At 42.7% G+C, this 16,475-nt stretch overlaps 1 protein-coding gene across 1 annotated transcript in view; it reads right to left on the bottom strand.

Moving 5' to 3' along the window:
* The window catches only part of FAM71F1 (family with sequence similarity 71, member F1), a 14,483-nt gene extending 9,786 nt beyond the window's left edge, over positions 1-4,697 (bottom strand). Inside the window, exons 1-3 of the mRNA XM_010831764.1 lie at positions 4,400-4,697; positions 3,017-3,201; positions 1,411-1,663 (exon numbers count right to left, since the gene is read on the bottom strand). Of these exons, the coding sequence (XP_010830066.1) occupies positions 1,411-1,663; positions 3,017-3,201; positions 4,400-4,648 (687 nt within the window). The 5' untranslated portion in view covers positions 4,649-4,697. The remainder of the gene's footprint in view (positions 1-1,410; positions 1,664-3,016; positions 3,202-4,399) is intronic.
* Between the last annotated feature and the right edge of the window lie 11,778 nt (positions 4,698-16,475).

Raw genomic sequence — 16,475 nt, forward strand, 5'->3', positions numbered from 1 at the left:
TTTTTAAAAGAAGTCTATACAACTTCTTGAAGAAAATATAGGATAACATATATTTTTTGTGACTTTGGGTTGAACAAAGAGTTTTTAGATAAAAGATCTATTAAAGAAAAAATTGATAAACTGCACTTCATCAAAATTTAAAAGTTTTGCTCCTTAGAAAACATCATTAAGAAAATGAAAAGACAACTCACAGACTGGGAAAAAACATTTACAAGTCATATATCTGATAAAGGACTTATATCCATAATATGCAAAGAGCTCTTACAACTCAATTAAAAAGTGTTTTTAATAAGAAAAGATTTGATTAGAAATTTCACCAAGAATATATATAAATGGTTAACAAGTCTATGAAAAGTTTCTTGACAGGAAATCCTAATTAAAAACACAACATATCCCCTAGAATAGCTTTAATTAAGAAGATAATATCATTGTTGGTGAAGATGTGGAGAAAGCAAAACCCTCTCACATTCCTGGTGGGAATGTAAATGGTATAGTCACTTTGGAAAAAGGTTTGCCTGTTTAAACACAAACTTATCATATAACTCAGCAATTCCAAATTCTTGGAATCTACCCACAACAAATGAAAACATACCCTAACATACATCTATACAAAAACTTGTACACAAATGTTCACAGCAGCATTATTCATAATAGGCCCAAACGAAATAATCCAAAGGTCTCCCAGGTGGCGCAGCAGTAAAGAATCTGCCTGCTGATACTGGAGATGCAGATTCGATACCTGGGCCAGGAAGATCTCCTGGAGGAGGAAAGAGCAACCCACTCCAGTATTCTTGCCTGGAAAATTTCATGGACAGAGGAGCCTGGTGGGATGCAGGCCATGGGGTCTCAAAGAGTTGGACAGGACTGAGCACGCATGCATGAAAATGATCCAAATGTCCATCAACTGGTGATTAGACAAACAAAATGTGGTATATCCATGCAGTGGAATACTATTCCACAATAAAAAGGAAGAAATTATTGATAATATGTGACTCTAACATAGAGTTGGCCTCATGCTATGATATGAATGAACTTGAAAAACCTTATGCTAAATGAAAGAAGCCAGACACAAAACACTATATATTATAGGATTCCATGTATATGAAATGTTTCAGAAATATGAGTGGAGTTTGAAGACAGATCAGTGGTTGCCTAGGGTAGAAAGTAGGAACAAAATGACTGCAAATGGGCATGAGGGAATTTTTTAGGGTGATAGATATGGTGGTGATGGTTGCAGAACTGAAACTACTGAAAATGCTGAACTGTACACTTGAGTGAATTTTAATCAATAAAGTGATTAGAAAAGGCCTAAGGCAGGGATCTCCTTCCCAGGGTGCTCCCATATCAGCTTACCAAAGCTCTACAGCTCAGCTCTGGCCTTGGCTGGAGGAGGCCATAGTGTCCACTTACCTGTGAGTCTCCTGAGGGACTGCAGCTATTCTTGGGTACCAGGCAGTGAGTGACAAGAATCCTGGGGTCTTTGGTGGTGATGGACAGGCCCTTCTGCAGAATTTGAATGAGCCGGATCCAGAAGTGGAAGACAGTCTTAGGATGGTCAGGGTGGAGTTTTAGATAGTATATCTTCTCTGTGACTGTCCTCAAACGCAGGACACGTTGAAGGTGGTCAGAGACCTGGAGCTCCACAAACTTCAATGGGAGAATCCTGAAGACGCAAGGGAAGACATACATTGATAACACACATGGTCCAACGCTGTCTTCACTAAAATGAAGAGTGTCTCCTTTAGGACCAAGGCTTTGGGGGTGGGTAGGAGTGAATGGTTAGCACAGTGGTTCTCAAACTTCAGGGAGATCAGATTCACCTGGGGAGCTTGGTTAAAATGCAGACACCTGAAGATACCCCCAAAGATTCAGATTCAGTAGGTCTGGGGTAGGGCCCTGGAATCTGCATTTTAACCTCCACCTTTCCTGCCACGATTCTCATGCTGGTGTTCCCTGAATCCTGCTTGAGAAGGGCAGCCTGGGAGTAAGGTAGCTGGGATCATAGGGATTTTTAATTTTCTTCTTGATAGAAAAATAGGAGCTGGGTCTCACTGTCCAGCTTGTCCATTCATTGACCTTAAGGCCCCAATTACTCTTCCCAAAGGAGCTAAAGTTCAGGGAGCTGGCTTTGGATCTGGGATTAGTCAGCTGAACTGGGATGCACTTGCTGTAGGGGGTGCTTAGAACATAACGGAGAGGTTTATTATTGAAGCACCATGGAGCAATGAAAGGTTAACTTGGGCCTCTGGGAATATCTAGAGATTCTTGAGATATCCTGCAAATTACTTGAAGAGGCTCAAGCATCTAAAGGGGCCACTGCACACTGCTGTATTCAAAATGAATAACCAGCAAGGGTATAGCACATGGAACTATACTCAGTGTTATGTGCCAGCCTGGATGGGAGGAGGATATGGGGGGAGAATGGATACAAGTACATGTATGGCTGAGTCAGTTTGCTGTTCACCTGAAACTACCACAACATTGTTAATTGGCTATACCCAATACAAAATAAAAAGTTGGAAATCTGAAAAAATAAAGGGCCATTGCATCCCAGACAAACATAATATTACAGTTCCAAGTAAGACTTCGTTCAATTCACTTTACCAGTAGGAAAACTGAAATGCATCAAGTAACTTGGAACTCAAAAATTGTTTTGAGTCTGCTGCTGCTGCTGCTAAGTCGCTTCAGTTGTGTCCGACTCTTCGCAACTCCATGGACTGCAGCCTACCAGGCTCCTCTGTCCATGGGATTCTCCAGGCAAGAGTACTGGAGTGGGTTGCCATTGCCTTTTCCAGTTTTGAGTCTAGTCAGTTGCATAAGGTTTAGAACCTGCATCTCCCAACCAATGCTTCATCTCCTAGACCCCTTGGCTTCCTTGTCCCTTGCCCCAAAGTAGAGAGACTTCCTAAGAATTCAGTGCAGTGAGTGCAACAAGAAGGAAAGTGGGGATGTAGACTGGCCCTCCTTCCTGTCCATGTTACATGCCTCCCCCTTTGCCCCACTTCAGGATGCTCACCTCTTCAGGATGATCTTGGGGGCTGTGGATGGTTTGTTCCATGTCTGGTTCTGCCCGTGGTGCCATTTGACACTGGCCATGAGGAGGATGTTGGGAAGAGGCAGGCAGGGCACGGAGGAGGTCACCCCCAGGGCCATGGTGTTGTAGGTTTTGTAGATGTCTATCCAGTCCCTGCCCTTTCTGACCTGCAAAGCAGTCCCCCAGCACAGTCTGAGCATTTGGCAGGAGCAGCAGCATGTTTCACGAGAGAGCTTCTCAAACTCGGCACTGTTCACATTTGGGGCTGGATAATTCTTTGTTTGGGGGGAGTGGGCTCTCCTGTGTGTTGTAAGGTGTTTAACAGCATCCATGGCCTTTGCCCAATAGTTGCAGATAGCAGTGACCACCCCAACCCCACCCCCAAACTGTGACAATCCAAAATGCTTCATTCAGACATGGCCAGTGGCTTCAGACATGGCTCCACTACTGGTGGGGGCAAAGTCATCACTTGTTTGGAACCACAGTTAAACCTATATTGGTTAAACAACTGTAACAGTATTTACTTTGCCTATTGTGGGTTGACCAAAAAGTTCATTTGGGTTTTTTAAGCTGATGTGGAAAAATCAGATGAACTTTTTGACTAACCCAATATTAGCAATTGCCCACAAGGGTTCCCTGAACATGTGTCACACTTCCCATGAACCCTCCACAGACCATTTCCTGGCTTTTAATTTAAAAACCTGTCCTTTGGCACTTTCTTGGGAGCCCTATTATCTCCTGCATCTTTTTTTCACTGTCAGGCCCCTGTAACCCCCAAGTGCTGCTTATTCTGGGTCCCATCTGGCCTAAGGAGAGCCCAGGCAAGGAAACAAAATGCAGTGAGTGCTCCTGTACTGAGGCCTTTCTTCCCATGTTTCCCAGCCAGGTCAGTCCCACCTCTTTTACAACAGAGAAAACTGGTGCGCAGGTCACCTGCACCATGACATCCCCTGACGAGAAAAAAATGGACCAGACTCCGAGCCTAGATCTCTCTGGGTGCCCCACTTCTATTCTTTCATCCATCAGCATTTCTGCTCTAAAGCCGTAAATAGCATCTCATTTTACTGCCTTTTTGTTCGTCTACTTTGAACTGACAGCCTGGAGGATGAAGTAAACTAAGGGATTCAGAGATCAAACCCTCCCCTCAGAGCAGAGAACCCTTGACCTCTCTCTCCAGAGTGACTGCAGGAGAAAGCCTATCTGGGGCTCTGCAATGTCAGGGTCAGGTGTGGGTAGCCTTGCCTTTGGTTCCTCTCTTTGCCTCAGTTGTCACTCCACTCCAGTTCCGGGGACAGACTCTCCGTCACATTGTGGGAAGAGATTTAGAGGAATCAAGGAGTGCCATTCGGAGCGGCCCAAGAGTACCTGGACAAAGTTGCTTTCAAACACCACTGATTCAGGAAACAGGTTGAATTCTGGAGAATGAACCATCTGGCCGAGCAGTCCCTCCTCCACACCCAGGCCCACTCCAGGATTTGGTTCCCCATCCACAGGAAAGAGGCCCCTGAATTCTTCCCAGGCATTCAGGGAAGGGAAGGTTGGATAGGATCTTGTGACTTTTACTGTCTTCTTCGATTTGTTCCAAGTCTTTCTATGTGGAACTGATGACAACATTTCCGCACATAGTCAGGGGCCTGCTGCGCATTTGTCCTGGGTCCTCTTTCTTCCCTCCTGGCCTTGGGCAGCCAGCCAAGGCCTGGGGCCACCAATCAGCTCACAATGATGAATGGATGACATCATGAAAAACCAGGGCAGGCCTGCGGGAAAGGGAAATGAAGAGGAGCCTCCCTTTTCCTCCAGAGTGCTTTCACAGCTTGCTGCGTGCCCCGACAGGCCCCAGCCCCCTTGGGACCTGAGGACACAGCTCCCCTAGAACTTGCTGACCCAGGCACAAAGCAGAAAAGGAAGGCTGTTAGGAAGCTCCTTCCACTGTTAAGAAGCTCCTTCCGCTGTTAAGAGGAAAGTCCCCTCCCTGCCTTTCAAGCCTCCCTTACTCCAAATGTGACCTACCCCCAAAGAGTTTTAAGGGCGGTGGTTGATTAAAACAGTTTTCCTGAGTTCTGTACCATGTGGGCCCCATGTACCCTGGTCTATCTGCAGTAGCCTCTGCTGGTTCTGGGAGAAGCTGCAGGACTGTAGGTGCCTGCTCTATACTTTGCTACCACTGTCTGGCTACTTCTGCGGGGCTAATTTCCCTAAGGAAGTCAAACTGAAGAACAGTAGGAATAAGTGGTTTCTTACCCAGAGGCTGGCTGGGTGGGGGTGCCAGCTGAGAGGAACAGAATACCAATGAGCCGCTCTGCTAGATCAACACGCCCTGCTTTTTCTCAGAGAGGGAGCCTGCCTCATCGCTGAGCCAGAGAGAGGAAAAAAGAGCCCAGATCTTGGGGCAGTTAGATAAGAGGCAAAGAACCCAGCAGACTGACCACCACTCCTACTGACCACTACCACTATTTCAGGGAGAAATCCTAGTCTGAACAAAATTCCAGACTCTATTAACCACCAAGGTAAATTCCCTCATCAAGGTCAAATGCAATCAATTTAGAAAAGCAATATGACAACCAAAATATGCAAAGTACAAGCGGGGAGGTTTATTTCTGTATTTCATTATCAAGCCAGGGAGAAGGCTGAAAGGTCACGAGGCTTTCCTTTGCTGATTCCATCACCCCTCTCTGGTTGTTTCTATTATGCTCCAGCTCTATAGGCTCTCTCATGGGTACAACAACTTCTACCCTCATGTTCCTTGTTTTCCTTTGTTTACCGTGTGGGGAAATGTCTTCTATGGTAACATTCTCTAGGGATGGGGTCAGAGACCACATCCTGTGGTTTACATTTCCCTGGAAACAACACGCAGTAAAAAGTGATGATAATTAGTACACTGATACGATGCTTTTCACAGCTAAAGCTTACATGCTGCAGTAAAGCTTAGATGTATGGTTTGGATATATTTGACCATTGGGTCTCTAGTAATTGAGCGTCTGGTTTTTAGTTGGCATGAGTTTGTGGAATGAAGATTGTGTTTCCTGGCCTCTGTCTTGGCTAGCTAAGGCTATAGGGCAAAAATGATGCAAGATCAGGAGTTGGATGAAATTTCGGTAAGGAATCCTCATGGGAAGGGGGTATGCTCTTTTTCACTCACTTTTCCCTTCAGACTGGAATATAGACTTGATGGCTGGAGCTTGAGCAACCCTACTGGGCCATGAATTGGCATGCTAAGGATGGTAGCATAGCAAGATAAAAGGGCTTCAGTTCCTTGAGGATCATAAAATTATACTAGTCCTGGACTCTTACTTTGAACTTCTTCTAAGTATGAAAGAAATAAAGGTTTCTTTGATTTTGAATCAGGCTTAAAAAATAGCTGATAGAACTATATAAAATGTCTATATACTCCTCTGGACTAATTTTACAGGAAGTTATGGTACTATTTACCAATAATTCTAAGTAATGAAGAAAATAGGCTTAACTTTACAATAAAATTGGACCTTAAGAATGACAAACAAGTAACTTTTGGAAAAAGTTGTTTAATATATATTCTAGTAACATTCACTGGTTTTGTTTTTATGTGTATACACTGTTGATGTTGTCACAATTATTGAGTTTTGCACATTTACTGATGAGCACTTTGGTGAGAGTCTCCTTGAGTATGTTGATTGTCCTTTGGTTTGAGGTTAAAGTCACCTTGTCAGGGTTAGGCATCATTTCAAAAGCTTTCTCAAGAATGACTAGGATATCTGGTTGTCAGTTGAGGCTAGGCCCAGGTTTTGTGGAGTTTAAAGCTTATACAGTTTTGGAGATTCTTAAAAATAAAAAGACTGGAGAGAGGGGTGTGTCAAGAGTTATTGTTTAACAGGTACAGAGTTTGAGTTTGGAAAGATGACCAAGCCTTGGAGATGAGTGGTGATGATATTTGCACAACAATGTGAAGGTATGCACTACCGCTGAACTGTAAACCTAAATGGTTAAAAGAGTGAACTTTTCATTATGTGTCTTTACCACAATTTAAAAATGCTAGAGAAATGAAAAATGAGATTTAAAAATCCTACAAAAGTGTATGGTACAAAATTGTTGGAGGGATGTCCTCCTAGACCTTGGAAGGGCACATGAGAAGGGACCTTGAAACTTAAGCTTTATTATCTCCATGGTAAATATTTTAAATATAAAAGTAAAGTGTTAGTTGTTCAGTCATGTTTGACTCTTTGTGACCTCATGGACTATAGCCCTCCAGGCTCCTCTATCCATGGAATTCTCCAGGTAAGAATACTGGAGTGAGTAGCCATTCCCTTCTCCAATTTTAAATGTGTCACTATTAAAAAAAAAATACCACATAAAAAGTATATGTACTTGTAGAATATTAGAAAATATAGACAAGCTTAAAAACAAATAGCATATTCCTACCACCCAGAGAATATCACTCACTGTAACAGCTACCTGTGTGTGTACTAAAATGAGATCATACTGTAAAAATGGTTTTATAACATTTTTATCCCTGTTTTGTTTAGGCAACACTTTCTACCTTTGTGTTTTAGTTATTTTATCTCATCTCATTTAGTTTCCAGGCCATATTAAAAATTTCCCAATTATTCTTAGCTGGTTTATCCATATCAGTATCCAATCAAGGACCCTAATACCTGTTAAGCTTAATCTCGTCCAGTCCCTTTTTTAGAACACTTACCAGTGGAAACAATTGAGTCAGTTGTCCTACAGAATGTCCTTCTGTATTTCTCTGGTTTTCCCTTGTGTTAGCTTTCTTCTCTAGCTACTACATTTCCTATGAAATAGAAGTTATATCTCAAGGGGAAATGGATTCAAGTACTAGTCACTATTTCTTAGTAAAGAGCTACCATGGGATCTACGTGAGATACTATTCTCCTCTCCCAAAGAATGTCAGTAGAAAAATACATATAAAGAATACACATCAGAAGAAAAATGATTTCAGAAAATAGAATAAGTTCTTTGAAAAGTATCACTCTAACTGAATACAATATGAGACCCTATGAAACAAAAATTCAGAGATACCAAAATTATATGAAAAGGTGACTTGGAAAGGTAAGGAAAGAAATAGAAGAAAAATACACTATCTGAAAGTCACATTAGAAACCACACGAAGTAGAGTTGCTATAACAGAAAAGTGAGTCAGTGCCATGGATAACAGATGTGAGAATATCACACAGACATAAAAGAGAAGTACAAACAGATGAAATGATTAGAAAGAAAATGGTAGCTATGTGAGATGTTTATATTGATCCAACATACAGCTAGAGTCCTGATGAAGAGGGAACAAATGAAATTGAAAAAGTAGTCACAAGCATAAAAGAAAAGCCATTTCTGAAACAAAAAGACTCAGCTTGGCAAGTGAACAGAATTTCCTATATTCCAGGTAAATTGAGTAAAGAGACTATTGAAATCAGAATAGCTCTTGTGAAGTTCCTAAATCTTAGGGATAACAAAAGCTTCCTACTATAAACATCCCAGCAGAAGCAGCAGACCATCTACCAAGAAGAAAATGAGACTGACCTTGGACTTCTTTTCAGCAGTTTTAGATGGCATAAGACAATGGAACAATGTAGAAAGAATGTTGAGGAGTAAAGGATGTGACTCAACAATTCCATAAGTGGCTAGAAATTAATTCAAGTGTAAAGGTAGCAAAAATAATTTTCAAACTCTAAGCACTCTAGAATAAGGAAAACCATAAGCTGATTCTTTGAAAAAAAAATTAGATGACCCACTATCTAACAGTTTAAAAGTTTTTAAAAGGAAGACAGAAATCATAAAACTTGAACTAAGAAAACACAAATAAGTACAAGTAAGAAGGACAGTTTCCTGGGTAATGGGAGTAACATGAAGCTTAGAGCATAAAATAGGTAGTCAGAAGACCCCAAAATACAGTGACTTAAACTAAGCAGAATTTTTATTCTCTCTTACATAGTAGTCCAAAGGAATGTAGTCTACAGCTGGTAGAGTATCTCTGCCATTCTCAACACATGACTTCCATCTCTGAGTTCCAAGGTGACTGCTTCAGTTCCTGCCATCAATGTTTGCATCCTGGCCATTGAGAAGAGGGAGAAAGGGAGTGTACACTCATTCCTTTTAAGGGCAAGACCTGGAAATGACATAATCACTTTTGCTCACATCCCATTGGTTGGAATTCAGTCACATGACCACACCCAGCTACAAGGGAAGCTGGGAAATGTAGATTTTTTAGCTGAGTGAACGTGAGTCCATGTAGAACTGGAAAGTTCTATTACTTATTATTTAAAGATGAAGGATATTGATGGATTATCAGCAACCTCTGCAAAGAAGCCATGTCACAGAATTACTCCCTCTGACACCCACAGTAAATACATAATATTTTTTAATAGCAAAATTTTAACTATTGACAGTCTAACCAGGAAAGAGGTTAAATGGTGGTCAAAGGATAGGGAAAACATAAAATCTGGGTATGGCCTGATAATAAAGAAAGCAAGTGAATATAATTGTGTGTGTTCTCACAGATTACCTGCCACCCCCAACAGGAGAGAGACAACCAGAGAGATGAGTAATAAGCTTTGGGGATACAGCAATAAGGAAAATCTTCAAGAGTAGAAGCCCTTATTGATCACAGCACTGTCTCTGCAGAGGCAGAAATGCTCAGCTAGGCTCACCATTTTTCAGATCTCCAGCTGAACTGACAAAGATTATTCCATGAGAACAGGATGCATCTCCAGCTAGAGAAAAGAACATTTTTTTTTTTCCCCTCCCCTCCCCCTCCAGCTAGAGAAAAGAACATTTAAAAGGCCATCAGGAGACAGAGCACAGCCCAGGATCTCACCTGGACAGACAGTCCAGAAGAGATTGGATATGTTAAGTGTGTTGAAGTGAGGGTAGAACAAGCAAGATGGAGCTGGGGGACTGGGAAGGGGTGGGAGGGAGCCTAGGAGGGAGCAGTGGGCCTCCTGGGATGGTACCAGGGAGCAACTGATGCTGTCAGGAACTTTTTTCTCTGATAGGTAAAGAGAAGGTGTGGGATCAGCAGAACAAAGGAGCCTCTGGGAGCAGCCCCAGGGTGAGGAGAGAGCAGGAGAAAGTGGACATAGCAAAGTAAGCTAAAAGTTGTTATCTGTTCAAGTATCATCAAGTCAACCAGAAAATATCTGGAAGGTCAATATTCCAATATGATGGCCTCAACCTTGTCAGACTCAAGTTCCCTTTTTATGGTAAATATTTTTTATAATACCTCTTTTGCTGTTCTGAAATAAAATTCAGTGATTATATCCTTATAGAAATATATACATATGTAATTTTAAGAAATCGATGTGCTTCAATCTTATGTGGCAGCCTGAAGGGAGCAGAGTTTGGGGGAGAATGGATATACATATATATATATGGCTGAGTCATATATATATATGTGTATATATATATATTTGCTTTTCACCTGAAACTATCACAACATTGTTAATTGGCTATATTCCAACTCAAAATAAAAACTTAAAAAAAAAAAAGAAAGAGAAAAAGAAAAAGATCAATGTGTTAGCCTGTCATGTAAAAGGAAAAAAGTATAATAAAAATATATATTCCAATAGGTAAATTCTTGCATACAACTTGTAAAAGTCACAGTGAAATCTAATCAGAAACTTTTACTCAGAAAATAATGAAATCTAATCAGAGACTTAGAATGCAGCTGTAACAACAAAAAAATACCCTTGAAGGTGTATTGAACTAGGTACTGAAAAGCAGTAGAACTCCACTATAGACAGACAAGTGAGGTCCCAAACAATCAATTGGTTGGTGGGGCATTATTCTGAAGTTAAAAAAATGCCTGGGGCTAGGCTACTCAGCCAAGGGGCTGGGAGATGCAGATCTGAACCACTGGGGTCCCCGCTGTGGTGTGGTGGCACCTGGTGACAGCCTGCTTACCTAGGCCAGAATCCAGGGCTTGGGCTTGGGTTGGGCCCCTGGTTTAGCAACTAGGCTGGGCTAAGCCTGCAACCAAAGGTCTCGGTGATGATGACTAACAGAAATGGGCACAACAGGGACTGACACGCATGAAAAGAGGCCCAGAGGCCATTGACTCCACGCCCTCTGGACTTTGAGACTCATGAGCTACCCAAAGTTCATGCCAAGCTGTTCTGTACTTTTCTCATCTGTAAGGTATAATTCAAAATAACAGCTATCATCTCACACAACTGGGAAAATTACCTTAGACTGTAGAAGTGGAGACACTTTTTGAAAAATCCAAAGCATTTACAAACGGAACATCCTGAGGATGGGTATGTGAAGATCTTATACCACTAGGAGCCACGTTCTTCTTGCATCCAGATGTGGCCCTTGACAGGAATGTGACAGAAATTCCTTTCCTTTGTTATGCAAGGCAGCATGCTTGACTGGAGACTTTGGGGGCTATAAGAGGGCTTCCCTGATAGCTCAATGGTAAAGAATCCACCTGCCATTGCAGAAGACATGGGTTCAATCCCTAGGTCAGGAAGATCCCCTGGAAAAAGAAATGGCAACCCACTCCAGTATTCTTGCCTGGGAAATCCTGTGGACAGAGGAGCCTGGTAGGCTACAGTCTATGGAGCTGCGAATGAGTTGGACACGACTAAACAACCACAGCAAGACCAACTTGGAATAAACTATGACTACTTGTTTGCCAAGAACACTTGGTGTGTTTCCAGTTACTGTTGCAACTATTAACATTCAAAAACAGTGTTTTGTTTGGGAGCATCGTGAAAAAATGTATCTCTCCAATGGGGAAATTAATTGATTTATTCTAAGTCAAACAGGAATCAGAAACAGATTCGAAAACCTGAACTGAAACCTCTTGGTATATTTCTAGATTGTTGCATTTCTGGTTGTTTCCATTCAAGATATATCTCCAATAAGTGCCCTTAGACTTAATAATTCTAAATTTTCATTTAAAATGTTCACTTTAGGAAGCTTCACCATTCTCAGTAGTTGTTTTTCTCTTTTGAAACCGTAGTCTTGGATTTCTCAAGATTGACCCCTTGTGGGCTTTTTTTTTTTTTTTAAAGTAAGAAAGGAAGACTTTATTTGGGGCAGGAGGGGTGAGGGTTAACACAACAGGTGTTAACACAACAGGTATAAGGACCACCATGATGGAATTTTGCAACTGAGGAGAGAAATTGCATCAACTCTGACTACAGCATGGATGTATGTGCTCAGTTGTGTCCAACTCTTTGTGACCCCATTGTTTGTAGCCTGCTAGGCTCCTCTATCCATGGGATTCTCCAGGCAAGAATACTGGAGTGGGTTGCCACTTGCTCCTTCAGGAGATCTTCCCAACCCAGGGATTGAACCTGTGTCTCCTGCATTGGCAGGCAGATTCTTTACCACTGAGCCACCTGAGAAGCCTTATTGGTGGCACTTTATAGCCAAGGAACAGGGTGGGGAGCAGTGGATGGAAATTTACTAAGAGGAAACATCAGGGATAAGGAGGAAAGTGAAGAAGAACTAAAGAGCCTCTTGATGAAAGTGAAAGAGGAGAATGAAAAAGTTGGCTTAAAGTTCAACATTCAGAAAACTAAGATCATGACATCTGGTCCCATCACTTCATGGGAAGTAGATGGGGAAACAGTGGAAACAGCGTCAGACTTTATTTTTGGGGGCTCCAAAATCACTGCAGATGGTAACTGCAGCCATGAAATTAAAAGACGCTTACTCTTTGGAAGGAAAGTTATGACCAACCTAGTCAGCATATTAAAAAGCAGAGACGTTACTTTGCCAACAAAGGTCTATCTAGTCAAGGTTATGTTTTTTTCAGTAGTCAAGTATGGATGTGAGAGTCAGACTATAAACAAAGCTGAGTGCCGAAGAATTGATGCTTTTGAACTGTGGTGTTGGAGAAGACTCTTGCAAGTCCCTTGGACTACAAGGAGATCCAACCAGTCCATCCTAAAGGCGATCAGTCCTGAGTGTTCATTGGAAGGACTGATGTTGAAGCTGAAACTCCAATCTTTTGGCCACCTGATGTGAAGAACTGCCTCATTTGAAAAGACCCTGATACTGGGAAAGATTGAAGGCAGGAGCAGAAGGGGGACGACAGAGGATGAGATGGCTGGATGGCATCACTGACTCAATGGACATGAGTCTGGGTAAACTCCGGGAGTTGGTGATGGACAGGGAGGCCTGGTGTGCTGCGGTCCATGGGGTCACAGAGAGTCGGACATGACTGAGCACCTGAACTGAACTGAACTGAAGGAGGATTCTGGCTAAACTGAAGTGACAGGATTCTTGCTGAAGATGAGACATGTATTGTTTTGTTTTTCTAAATCAATGCTCTGTGGTTCTGGGAGTTCATTAGTGGATGCCTTGGTGGCCCCAGGATGCAGGTCAGAATGGCTCATTTTGACATGTTCTCTGTCCCCAGGTTCTCTGCTTCTCCCACCTGCTGTCTCATCACTGCTGCTGCTGCTGCGGCACTTCAGTCGTGTCCAACTCTGTGCGATGCCATAGACGGCAGCCCACCAGGCTCCCCGTCCCTGGGATTCTCCAGGCAAGAACACTGGAGTGGATTGCCATTTCCTTCTCCAATGCATGAAAGTGATAAGTGAAGGTAAGTGATAAAGTGATAAGATACTCTAGTATCTCATCACTACTAGAGTCTTAATGGACCTGCTGTTGATTATTTTTCTTGAGATTTACAGGGCATTTGTGAAGCTTTCATCTCATTTCCATCACACATTTTAAGTAGGTCCCTCTTGGTATTATTCCTTGAGGACATTTTCTCTTGTCTCTGAATTCCATTTCAGAAACTTTAACAGGCATTCTTACATTGTTTGGGGGATGGCTTTTGCAAATGTCATGTCCTGGTGGGCTCTATATGACTCTGGATGACAATGTTTTATTCCTTTTCCCTTTTAAATGATGTGCTTATCGGCCCTTGAAAGCTTTACTAATCCTTTATGTTGTGTTATTTTCATCTAAGCAATAGTCTCCAGGAAGTCAGTTTCACTAAGCTCATTCAGCAAAGACTATAGTTTCTTCCCTCATTTCAATATGGGGAATATGGGGAGGAACACTATGGGGCAGCCAGGGCTGGCCATGGCAGAAATGGGTTCACTTAACAGCTTTTAACTGGGTATCTAGTAGGAACCAGGCGCTGGAGGAAACAGGTGAATAAGACACCTGTGTTTGCCATGTTGACACAGCATCCACTTTTCTGGGGATAGCAGCACGTCAATTAGACTTCATGGTTGTAGGCCCAGGAAGCGACAGGCTCACCTAAGCCGAACAGAGTTCATTGGAAGACTTTTGGAAGGTCTTGACAACAGCTGAAAGTTATGGGAACCAGACAAGGGATTTGGGATTCTTGGCAGAAATCAAAAGAGGACAAGAAGCTGGATGGATGCCCAGCCCTGTCACACAACCAGCACTGCCTGGTCAGGATGCTGACCCCACTACCATACCTTCATTTAGTGGGGATGAGGGACATCCCTGATCAAGATATAAAAGTCAGGAGGGAGCATCCAGTTGGCTAAAGTTCATAATGGCCCTAGAGGTGAGGGGAGGGCATGGTACTGGAACTAGGAAAGAGAGAATTGAGTGGAAGACGCTGCCACAAGAAGAACAATTTCCTTCTCCTGAGGGACACACAGCCAGCCTCATGTTACTGCAAGAGAGGGAATAATTGTCTTGATTCCATTCTCCCCTCACCCTCTGACCTCCTACCTGGACTTTCTACTGGCCAAACCCATCTGGAGACCAGAGGCAATGAGACCCTTGATGTAGTCTATGGTCTTGTAGAACAGGCAGAAACCATATGGTTCTGGCCACAGAGAGGGTGAAGAAGGGAGAGAGTGGGTTTGGATGGAAAAGGGAAGATAACTGGCACAGGCAGGCAACAAGGCCCAAGAGAGGTTCCTGGGACTTTGAATGTTAAATGGAAAACCATAAGGACAGAGAATCTGGTGGAGCCTTGTTCAAGCTGGTAACAGTGTCCCAAACAAAGTGTGGATTAAATCCACGTCCTGCATCCTTGATGCTGCTCTGAGCCTGCATTTTCTTTCTTCTTTTCGGGAGAGGTGGGGGGGTCTGCATTTTCTAAGCCTGTTTCTCTAATTGTCTCTGATTCTGTGCTATGCTATGCTTAGTTGTTCAGTGGTGTCTGACTCTTTGCGACCCCATGGACTGTAGCCCACCAGGAACCTCTGTTCATGGAATTCTCCAGGTAAGAATACTGGAGTGAGTTGCCATGCCCTCCTCCAGGGGATCTTCCCAACCCCAGGGATCAAGCCCAGGTCTGCCCACATTGCAGACAGATTCTTTATTGTCCAGGGAAGCCTAAGAATACTGGAGTGGGTAGCCTATCCCTTCTCTAGGGGATCTTCCCACCCAGGAATCGAACCGGGGGTCTCCTGCATTGCAGGCGAATTCTTTACCGGCTGAGCTACCAAAGAAGCGAGGGACACAAAACCCAAGCTCCTTCTAAATTCCTATTGCTTGCAGCTGAAGAACTCTGAGACAGAAATTGGTACTAGAGAGTGGATTGCAGGTTATAGATCCCCAGGGAGTTAATTTTATCCTAACAAGACAGAATAGAATTCAGCAAGATTCCAGCAATATTCTGGGCTGGGAACTTAACTGTCAATGGCCTGCAGCTAATTATAAGTTGTTGATAACCAGGACCATTTGTTGGCTGAGGGTATCCAGGGAACGAGGTGGCTGCTGCCTTCGGACAACATAAAGGGTATGAAGAACTCCTGGACACTGGGGTACAACGGGTGCTTCTGATGACACGGAATAACTCAAAGAAAGAGACCGAAAGTTCAAAGAAAAAGAACTCAGAATCCAGGTTCCTTGGGTTGTTGAATTTTGAAGACTACCAAAGTCATAGCTTCAATCCAGTCTTTAATGTAAAAGAAAGGCATGATGAAACAGAGTGAAAATTAGGGATTAATTCTAGAGACTTAGAAGATTCAAACCCTCAAATCCTTCTGGAAATTTCCCACTGCCTAATCCCTTATAAGAAGAAGGCTTTCCTTTCTTGCAGGAGGATGCTAAAATTTCCCCTCAGAGTTAGGAGACTGGTAAGCAGAATTCAGTTCCACAATGTCCAGTGGGTGTGGGTAGGTAAGTGTAGGAATCAATGTAGGGAAGAGAAAGTATTTACCCATGAAAACATATGGTAGGAATTTGATGATTTGTATGTGCAAAGTCTGGAAGTTATCTATTATAATAAATTTAAGGCACTCCATCAACAAGGGACAGCATAATTTTAGATAGGGCTGGTTTATTGATAAGGGTCCTCTTACCACGGATTATGTAATGATTGCTATTTCTCCCAGCTCTGTGTGTTTCTAATAGTTTGCTGTGTTGGCTTAAATGAGCTTGGATTCAACCTGGTTTACATTAAAGAACAACGGGAGGCCAGAAATTCCTTGATAGGATGTAGAAAAAGGAATTCAAGGCTTTGGGAGACAAGAATGCTGACTCATCTATTGTGTAC

Source organism: Bison bison, unplaced genomic scaffold (assembly GCF_000754665.1).
Source record: "Bison bison bison isolate TAMUID 2011002044 unplaced genomic scaffold, Bison_UMD1.0 scf7180017864530, whole genome shotgun sequence".
Lineage (NCBI taxonomy): Eukaryota > Metazoa > Chordata > Mammalia > Artiodactyla > Bovidae > Bison > Bison bison.